This window comes from Sesamum indicum, linkage group LG6 (assembly GCF_000512975.1).
Source record: "Sesamum indicum cultivar Zhongzhi No. 13 linkage group LG6, S_indicum_v1.0, whole genome shotgun sequence".
Taxonomy (NCBI): Eukaryota; Viridiplantae; Streptophyta; class Magnoliopsida; order Lamiales; family Pedaliaceae; genus Sesamum; species Sesamum indicum.
The window spans coordinates 19,942,541-19,953,330 of NC_026150.1; the positions used below are offsets into that span (position 1 = coordinate 19,942,541).

The 10,790-nt window shown below is 39.5% G+C and overlaps 3 protein-coding genes across 3 annotated transcripts in view; 1 reads left to right on the plus strand and 2 right to left on the minus strand.

Moving 5' to 3' along the window:
* Positions 1–1,066, minus strand: part of LOC110012100 — a 1,353-nt gene extending 287 nt beyond the window's left edge. The window contains exons 1-2 of the mRNA XM_020694233.1: positions 505–1,066; positions 4–252 (exon numbers count right to left, since the gene is read on the minus strand). Of these exons, the coding sequence (XP_020549892.1) occupies positions 4–252; positions 505–598 (343 nt within the window). The 5' untranslated portion in view covers positions 599–1,066. The remainder of the gene's footprint in view (positions 1–3; positions 253–504) is intronic.
* LOC105165192 (calvin cycle protein CP12-2, chloroplastic-like) lies at positions 5,380–6,156 on the plus strand. The gene has a single exon (XM_011084119.2). The coding sequence runs from the start codon at positions 5,519–5,521 to the stop codon at positions 5,900–5,902; it is 384 nt and encodes a 127-aa protein (XP_011082421.1). The 5' UTR covers positions 5,380–5,518; the 3' UTR covers positions 5,903–6,156.
* Positions 8,479–9,852, minus strand: LOC105165193 (bZIP transcription factor 53-like). The gene is made up of 2 exons (XM_011084120.2): positions 9,733–9,852; positions 8,479–9,575 (listed from the first exon to the last, which is right to left on the minus strand). The coding sequence occupies exon 2, from the start codon at positions 9,197–9,199 to the stop codon at positions 8,783–8,785; it is 417 nt and encodes a 138-aa protein (XP_011082422.1). The 5' UTR covers positions 9,200–9,575; positions 9,733–9,852; the 3' UTR covers positions 8,479–8,782.

Genomic DNA, 10,790 nt, shown 5'->3' on the forward strand with positions numbered 1-10,790 from the left:
CGCATGCGACTGCCACTGAGTGGTTGAAATCCTGGCGTTTGGATAAGTTTTCTGCTAATGCTTTTTCAACTGCCTCCGCTCTTGCCTTTTGAACATAGAGTGCTCTGATGTAGTAGAGGTAGAGCTTGATTATTTCCTTGAGCAGGCAGGCCATGGTGCCAAAGCGCATGTCGAAGCAGTTTGTGAATGTGAATCTCTCTGTTCGACTTCTTGAAGGATGTTCTACTCCTCTCAGTTGCCGGAACTTTTCAGCTGTAATTAGACTATCAGCTTATTGCCAGAAACAGAGTAAAGATCAACAAATATAATACAGGAAAAATGCAAGCAAAGTGGATAATTTGTTCATTTGCAACATTATAAGGATAAATCGCATTAAACCCAAGATAATACTGCTTCTGATTACATATGGAAGCAAACTGGGTCAAGTTGAGATCAAGCATAAGTGCACAAACACAAAGAAATGATGAAGGTTTAGGTGTGCTCAACATGTAAGATTACGGCTACCTATGAAGCTGAGGACAAGAATTCCTGTGATGGAGAGCAACTGCATCCTCATTTTTCCCGGAAATTCTTCTACAAGATCAGTGGCACAGTTCATGCTGGTTACTCAGAATTTAAAATTACGAAGAACATTATGCCTTCTCGTGGTTGTGGGCAAAGAAAAGAATCTGCAGATACCTTGTTTATGCGGAAAAAAGTAGATGTCGTATCCGATCCCTATTCCGTGGAAGAGAAAGGACGAATGGAAAGCATTTTTTATGCTTAGCATGTCGACTCAATTGAGAACATATATGCACCGACGTGATCCCAACCATGACTCGCTACATTTTTCACCAATCCTGCCTGCGGAATTGTTGTGTGAATGATGTCAATAACATGATAGCAAAAACAAAATGTCAAATGCCTCAATATTTGGTTGAGTCGGTTTTCATCTCTCCTCAACGAAGGAGAGGTTCTGGTTTCAACCCCACTGTAATTAAAAATAAAATGTTGAAAGGTATGTATATGTATCTTAGGGTAAAATACAGTTTGACTCTCAAAACTATTCGTCATGTAATATTTACCTTTTTAAACTAATAAATGTAATACTTACCATCTTGGTTGGACAAAAATACCCCTCATGCCTTGAATATTTTCGATATATTTTAGTATTATGCACATTAAATCATCACTAAATTATTTTTAATTAGTTTTTTAATAAGCGAAGAATTTACATTAAAAGTGGAGTATAAATTAATATATATATATATATATATATATATATATATATATATATATATATATATATATATATATATATATATATATATATATATATATATATATATATATATATATAGTTTAATCAAAAGTTAAATAAATTTTTAGAAAAAAAAAAATGAATAAATATATTTTATCATATTTTTAAAGAAAATATGTTAAAAAAATTGATATTTAATTATTTATTTTTATCTCAAAGAATAAAAAGTTAATAACTTAATTTTGTCACCAAATTAATAAAATCTTTTCATGAATTTTTTTTATATATTTATTGCACTCATTTATTAGTTATTTGAGTCTGTAAAATTTGAACTATTTAACTTACTAATTATATTTTATTTTATTATTAATAAAATATATTTTGTTCAATTAAGAAAATTTTAATTAAATTAAAAATTCAAATTACTTAAAAAAAAAGAAATTCTTTGAACTAAATATATATATATATAATATAAGGGCAATATTGTCTAAAAATTTAATTGTGGAGGATAAGTGTTATTATTTGTTAATTTAGAAGGATAATTATTACATGACGGAGGCAAAGTGTATTTTACCCTATATATTAATTTACCACATTTTCCATTATCCTCCAACTAGCTAAGGGAGCTATGGAACAAACTCAGCAAAGTAGACATAGAAGCTGTTCCAGGTAGGGGTCGGGTATTCCGGATTCGGGTACCCAAAATTTTGGATAGTAACTATTCGATCTTGATCCGTAGTTTGTGGGTATGCAAAATTTTGAGTACCCAACCGTCGAATACCTGATTTACTTTTTATTTTATTTTATTTTTTAAAATCAAAATTTTTAAATGACAATTAAAAGCACACAAGCGAGCTACACTTTTTGCCTCTATAGAGAGGACGTTCAAAGCCTCTGAATGAAATGTTGTTCGAAATCCCTGTTAACTTAAGCATTTTTTTTATTTATAAAACTTTAGTTTCAAATTTGTAAATTATAAAAGATTTTAATATATTATTTTAATTATTTAATATATCAAAAAAGGTAAAAAAATCAAATAAAACTAAATAATAGAAATTAAGTTAATTATTATAAATTAAATATAAAAAAATTAAATATTAAACACTAATGGGTTTAAATTTCTTTCAGCTTCTTTTGTGACATATTAAGGTTGTCGAAATACAAATTGTGGGAAGAAGAAAAAATTAAAAGAGTATTCGATAATGAACTTTTATCGAGGAAAAATAGAAAGAAAAATACGAAGATTTGAAGAAAAGAGAAAGAAATTATTTTTTTTAAATGTTGGGTAGGTGATCGGGTAGAATTCCCCTATCTAAAACTCGATCCGACTTTAATAGGGTAAATTATAATTTATCTTTCTGTGATACAGTAATTAATCTATTTGTGAAAAATAAAATAGCAATTTATCCTTCTAAATTTTAAGAAAAGGTGCAAAATACTCCCTTCACGTAAGTGGTGTACGTGTGCGTGGGGTGCGATTTTGCTTCATTTTTTAGTTAAAAAATAACTATTATACCCTTAATCATAATCTGTTAGGTCTTGTTTTATATATTATCAATGGTCCAAATCTAATAAATAAATTGATCGTCTATATCTTTTCTGATTTAAATCAACAGTGTATATTTGATATACAAATCAATAGCTTATATTCATTTGAATTAGATCTATGGCTCAAATTTATTCAAGTTACAAAAATAAATTTATAAAAATTAAAAAAAATAGATTTATACAATGAATAATACATAATATATATATATATAATAGTATTTAGAAATTAAAAAAATACAAAAAAATAAGGGGTTGAGGAGAAGGGGAAGGGAGAGGCGGCGGCGCAGGCAGGGCTGGGGTGGCTGGGAGATGGAGGCGGAGGAGGAGGTGGGGGTGGAGGGAGAGGAAGAGGCAGAGGTGGAGGCGGTGGCAGAGACAGGGGTCGGAGGCAATGGCAGAGGGGAGGGGTGGTGGCGATGTCTCACGAGGCGCCTTCCACAATGCCGGAAAAAGGGCACAGTGTGGCTAGCAGTCCGCGTACTACTTCCGCCAATAGCAACACACAACCAAAGTCCCGCCCGGCACTAGCACAGAGCGCCGATAGGAATAGCAACACCAATAGCAACAGGAGCAACACAGTAAACAAGGTGTTGTAGGAAAGCAGTAAATTGAGCACGCGATTCCGAAAGTGGATTTCATTGCATTGAAGATTGCATATACATTGTACAACAATGCTAGCACAAGGGGATCGCCTTGAGGGGGACACTAGCACTCACACTACACCAAGTTTTGAGAACTCATTCCCCTTATAATAGGCTTAAAAAAGGTTTTCCTATTTACAACAGTAGACACCAAAAAGGTTGAACATCGCACCTCAGGAGGCATAACGTCCCCCTAAGCAATCAAAAGTATTTATAAGAGTACACCAAGTACAAGACAAAAGACCAACGCCTAAAACTCTAAGATTGCGGAAGTCTAGCGTCTATCGACGAAGGTTGTCGGTCGACCGAGTAGAGCGGTTACGTTGCCGAATGTGCGTTAAGGGTGTCGAGTGCGCGGGTGGCCCTTGACATTCTCCCCCACTTGAGATGGCGATGTCCTCGGTGCATGGAAAGCATGGTAAGCTTCGACAAGAGGTAGGAACACCTTGAGGTTTGTCACCTGCTCCCAAGTGGTCTCCTCGCTACTGCATCCCCTCCATTTCCCAACTTGGGAGATGGCGCCCAAGTTGTCCTCATCCTCCTCAAAGTCATTCCCTCTACTCGTAGATGTTTGTGGCTCCACAGTCTTCGCAGGCGACACCTTGTCAGTAAAGGTCGCCAGCGCGTTCAACAGTTGTTTTTTCGGACAGTCCCGATATCTATTCGGGTCATCACATAGGAAGCATCCATTGCTCTTCTGGGGCGCCCCCTGCTTATTTTCTTGGGGCTTGTTCCTGCCTGAACTGCATTGTGAGCTACTCTGAGTGTGGGGCTTCCGATCTCACCCAGTTCTATTGGAGTTACTCTTGAACGATCTCCCCCCGCCCGGTTTATTCTGTACAGACGTCGTCTGCCTGTCCCTCCGGCCTTCTGGGTTGAAATCTGTCAAGCGCTCGGCCACTGCCATAGCCGACCCTAAATCAATCACCCGTTGGTGCTGCAGCTCAAGATGAGCCCATGGTTTCAGGCCCTCCATGAATGTGAAGAGCTTATCCTTCTCCCACATATCTCGTATATCCAGCATCAGCGCCGAGAAGACTTCCACATATTCTCGCACGGAGCATGTATGCTCCAACTTCTGCAATGTCCGCCTGGCATTATACTCAATATTCTCCGGGAAGACCTGCTCTCGGATCGCTTGCCGAAGAAGAGCCCAGCTATCAAGCCGCACCTGATTGGCCTGTATTTCTGCATATTTGGTGCGCCACCACAGCTTGGCATCACCCGTCAGATACATGGTCGCAGTCGACACCTTCCTTGCCTCGTCCTCCACATTGGCCGCAAGGAAGTATTGTTCCATGTCAAAAAGGAAGTTCTCGACCTTCTTCGCATCCCGAGCACCACCATAGGCCTTCGGTTCAGGAATCTGAAGCCTAGCACCAGGGTCATGAGCAACAACAGGGGCGTCACTCACTGCACGTTGGAGCAGACCAATCTGAATGGACATCTGCTCTATGTCACGCCGCATATCGACAATGCCACCAACTCCAAAGGCACTGGTCATTTCTTCCACCTGCCGACATTCATCCAGCTCCGAATTCAGCACCGTGATCTCAGTTTCCAGAGAAGAGACCTTCTCCTCTAAATTCATCACCAATTCCGTCAATCAGGAGTTTTCATCCTCCGAGTTCGCAGCTCGCTCGCTAGGCGACGCTGCCCGTCACGGGCTCTCAACATCTTGTCTCGACATTCTCACAACAGAATTTGCTTGGATCACAGGAACCCGTCTCGGCCCCATGAAAACACTGAAGCTCTAATACCACTTCTCACGAGGTGCCCGCCCCTAAATATTGGTATGTCAAGCGGCAAGATTTTCGGAAAAACATCCAAAATAAGGTGTAGCATGGGCCTCAGGTATTTACTCATCAAATTGAAAAATACTTTAATATAATATCTTCTAAGGAGACAGACGTGGAAGCCTACGATTGGCACAAAAAACGATAAGAAACTTGTATCCACAATTCCTCCCATACCCCGCTGTATATCTTGTTATCAAAAATATCTCATCTGCTCTCATCTCAACATCATTGCCATATATATTGTTCCACAGTAACTGGAAGCAAGCAAAACCAGTGCGTCAAATTTTGCAATGGCAGCCATAGCTGGAGTGAGTATCACAACCCCAAAAATCTTTGCCAGTGCATCAGTACGTTCCCCAAAACCTAGTCCCATCAAGCTTTCATTGCTAAACAGCCCATGGAAGAGCTGCACCACCCATCTCAGGATGTACGTCCGGCCCGTGGCGGCAGCGCCTGATAAGCTGTCGGACAAGGTGGAGGAGAGCATCAAGAACGCCCAGGAAGCCTGCTCTGAAGACCCTGTTAGCGGTGAATGCGTGGCGGCCTGGGACGAGGTGGAGGAGCTCAGCGCCGCGGCTAGCCATGCTAAGGACAAGAACAAGGACTCTGATCCATTGGAGAATTACTGCAAGGATAATCCCGAGACTGATGAGTGCCGCACTTATGATAACTAATTAATTGCTCTTATATAAATTTGTTGAGCTTTCCAACTTGTGTTAGATGGTTGGTTGTGGAACAATCTAGTTACAAACTCTTGCATCCTGAAAACAAAAGTGAAAATTCAGCATGATTGATTTAGTCCGACATGGTGGCTAATATGCTTGTTGGTTTTGAACACGTTCATCATATTTTTCAAAGTAGAGAGATAAGGGCATGTTTACTGTTTGATTGTTACGATGAGATTTAGTTCCTAGTCCATCTTTCTCAATTTGAATTAGTTGTGGGGTTGGTCAACTTCATTATGTTTCTTAATTTCAAGGTAACCTATCTAACTTGTTCCATAGGTATTTGAATAATATTAACGTGATAAACATTGCAATTCGAAAGTTCTATTAATGTTATGAAACCATTAAAACGAAAATTGAATAGAACCACCCAGCAAAAACATTGAAAAGATGTCTTAATGTGTTGGGCCTCCACAAAGGTATTTGTTTCTCATATTCCGGTGTATCTTCTACTTTAGTTTCTATGGTGCAAGATCAGGATAGCGTTTTTGTTCCATTTGTGCAGCAACCTCAAGAACCCTATGGCAGAATCACTCAGCCTTACGATTTGTAGTAGGGCTATGCAGAATTCAATAAATCGCCCCAAATGGAGTCGAATCCAAATTTAAAAAAAAAAGGATAAATGTATAATTGGTAGCGTAATATAGGCCACTTTACAATTCAAGTATCATACTTCTTAAAATGAACATAATTGATACCATAATTTACAAAAAATATTGCAATTATGACCAATACGGGAGGAAACCTAGATTCAAGGATTTTTGCCGATATCCAGATGTAGCTCTGCCGACCCTTTTAAGTTCAACTGCTAAGATGGCAAAATCGTAAGGTTCACAGTCAGAATCTCTTACCTTATTATCTCTTGGTAAGAGAAAATAAGTCCTATCCTTCCTTTTGATACCATGCCCTAACTTTTGAAAATATCATTTCAGCCCCAAAAAGTTTGATTGATTGGGGCTTGAGTACTTTTAGGCTCACTCCTAAGAGAAAGAAGCGCAATCAGTTGGTTGGGCTTATCAGCATATTTATTGGTCGAGCTTGCCATCTATGCAGGTTTGCCCTCATAAGTGATTATATATTAATCCAACAATTTCCAGCTCAGCTCAATCTGTTTTCTTGTGGCGGCTTTTCCAGAATTGAGTGGTTGAACGCATGAAGCAAAAGGACTTTAGTTTCCCATCAAAATGCCAATGATGTGAGGCAGAAGAGAGCATCTCTCATCTGTTTGTTGAAGGGACAGTAGCTCGAGATGTGTGGCTGCACTTTGCTAACGTCTTTGGGTTTTAGCTTTGTGAAATAGGGGACATGCTTCGTATGGTGCACTTCTAGCGATACTCCACTCCGTTTCATTCAGATTTGCATATTCGCACTCTGTTACCATTTCTGATTCTATGGTCTACTTGGAGGCAGTAAAATGCCGCACAATGTCATGGGGTACATTTTACGACCACGGGCATCATATTGGAGGTTCAGCGCCAGCTCCGCACATTGTATGCCGCACGGGTCATGACGAGCATGCAATGGAAGGGGGACTTGCACCGGGCGTTGGCTATGGGTTTCTGCTTCATGCTGATGGTGCCTCGAGCACCCAGAGTGGTGCGTTGGAGTACCCCCCACTTCGGCGTGGTTCAAGCTAAATTCGGATGGGTCCTCGCTCGGGAATCCCAGGCTGGCAGCAGCGGTAAGCATTCTTCGGGATGCAATTGGACAGGTGCATCTAGCATACCAGTTTGCTTTGGGCACACCACTAGTGTGGTCTCAGAGCTTACTGCTCTCTAGCGTGGTTTAGAGCTAGCTCGAGCACACAGTTTAGTACCCATAGTGGTTGAGGTGGATGCTACCGTTGTTCTCCAGCTTTTACAGTCACGAGTATCTGAGATGTAGGAGATGCAGTATTTGATCATGTGCATTGTACAGCTCCAACAGGAATTAGGATCGGGCATACGACATGCCTTTTGAGAAGCTAATGGAGCAGTTGACCATCTTGGGAAGGACGGCCCGTCTCGACAATTAACTCGAGTTATGTATCAGGAGGACATTACGGGAGTACTGCAAGGCATTATCTGACTTGATAACTGGGTACTCTCTATCTTCGTCGGTGAGCTTGAGTGATGCTTTGATATTTTTCTGGTCAAGTATTGGGGGAGAGATTGGAGGGGGCACTACGTAGCAAATCCGACCACCGTATAAAAAGGATGAGCATGGATATAGATCAAATTCTATTTGCTTTCTAAACTCGGAGACTTTATTTTTTAGTGTTAATCATTGATGTTGCATATATATTAGAATTTCTTTGACTGTAAAGGGAGTAGGCACTCCTTGTTTATTGTTTTTGAATTGTACACTATAATTTTTTCTGAAGTAATAAACAGGTAGGAGTCCGCTAAACACCAGCCTAGGCACATGCAGCTTTAAAAAAAAAAACAATAATTTCCAGCTCAAAGAGTTAATTCAATCCTCATGTGAGTAAAAACTCACATGGTCAACACCAAATTCAACAAACATAGAAATATTTGGGAGCATGATTAATAAAAAATAAATTACCAAACCATACAGCAGAACCTTTACAAGAGAATTTTATTTATATACTAAAAAACAACAATCAACAACCATAGGATACTACTGCAAGCGAACCGTTAAACTTTAGACCATAACTAGCCTAAAAGCAAACATTAGATATAAACCAAGGAATTTAAATCTAATTAACTTTATAGCCATACTGCAAAACCCTCGCAACCTAATCTTAGACTCATGGTAATAACAATAGGAACAAAACAAAGAAAGTATATCAGCAGAGTCTTCACATTCAAAGACTCCCTCTACCACTGTTCAGTACTGGAACGCATCAGCAGAAGCAGGGATGGCCTGAACCGGGCAAGGCAGCTGCCACGGCTCGAGGATTGTATCAGGGATATCTGGAATATCAAGTACCAAGCCGCTCACCTCAGATGCAATCTGGAGCACAGAATTCAGCGACCGAAGGCGGTCGGTCAGCTCTGCCAACTGAGCCCTTAGCACATTATTCTCAGATGCAAAGTTGAGGTACAGCTGACTAGCACCATCAATCATCTTCCTCAGCTTCTTGTTCTCCTCCTGCATCTGGTTCACTTGTCCAATCAGCTCATCCAAGTGTTGCTGCTTCCTCATACGCAACCTACGCGCAGATTCACGATTTGATAACATCCTCTTCCTCTTCCTTTCATCTATCTCAGAACCTGGGCTAGTTGGCGATAATTTCGAAGCCATTCCTCAGAATTGAACGCAGAATCAATTGGATAATTGAGTACTTACTGTTAATGTTTCCTATACGAATGAAGGTTTACCTACAGTGGTCGATTAAAAACTTAGAATTGGAGGTGGTTGATTGGGAAAAGAAAAGAAAGCTACAGAGGCTCAGAGGAATTTAGGGCTAATTCATGAAAACACATAGAACCAATAGAGGAATACTACAGAGAAAGAGTGGAGAATTCTAATCCGACGCATCAAGATAGCGTAAGTCATAAAAATCCACAGATGAACCAACACATAATCGTAGAAAAGGCGTCTCAAAATTCACAATGGCGTACAGAAGCCTATATTTGTATTCAGCAGAATCTGAGCTACTCCGCCCAAAAGAATCAATCTGCAGACGGAAAGGAAACCAAAAGCAACCAACGAATCAAAAACAAGCTAACAACAAACAAAGAATTGAAGGCAAAACTAAATCAGCAAATGCATAAGAAAAACGAAAACAAGAACGAAAACGAAAAAAGTATTGAGAGAGAGAGAGAGAGTCTGACCTTGCAGGAGCTTTGCAAAGTTTGGCGAAAGAAGGTTTGTAGGATCTAAAGAGGGCGTATTTATAGGGAAGGTGGAGGAGTTTAGGACAATATTTTAATTTGAATTAAATTGGGATTTTGATTAATTTAAGGAGAAAGTGGCGTCGGTGTAATAATTTTGGCGTGAATGTAGAGAAAGACAACTCATCAATGAGAATCGGATTGGTTGGAATTGAAGAATCTTCCTTCCTAAATACCAATTTCCTTATCTATTTTTTTTTCCTAGAGGTGTTTGGCTACACATAAGCTATTTATGTGATATTTTGGAGTTTATAAACTTTTGTAAATTATTTGATATTTTTTTTAAAAAAGGAGCTTATAAAATTTTAAAATATTATTTTTTATCTTATAAATCTTTACAAAAATAATTGTATCTAATTTTTTTAAAAATATCTTATTGATGCGTGCGATTTTAGCACGGGTCCAAGGTTTTTGGATCTTGATATCGGATTTAGCTAATTGAATGAAAGTTCTTGAGAAAGAGGACCTACAAAACAACACGTTAGCACTCCGATACTTAAGTTGGTCCCAAATTTAAGAACACATAAATATAAAAATTAATTATAACGAGAAATTGTGAGAGAAATAAGAATTTTGAAATCAAGAACAAGAATTTTTAGAATGACAGAGTAACAGTGAGAGAGATTTTTGAAAGTGGAAAGGGGGGTTCATTGAGAGGTGCCCCTTGTATTTATAGAAGAGGAGTCCCTCTATGGCAAGAGTCATAGGAGGTGCATCTGGTGAGGGAGGCGGGATAAAGCTACCTCTTTATCCGTTTCTTGAGCAGCCAGTCTTTAGATGAGGGAAACACTCCTCCTTTGTGAAGACTCCTGCCTTGCAAGGAGTCCTCTTAGGGTAAAAAGTCCAGCTTCTTGAGGACACCTTCCTTCCTCGGTCTAGGCCTGGAAAGGAGTAAGAGGTCTTCGTACTGAGCCTCCTTTTTGGGCCAAGTTTGCAGGCTTCATCATTGGACAGATTCTGTAGTTGGGGGGGGGGGGGGGGCTCCTCCTTAGGCTCGG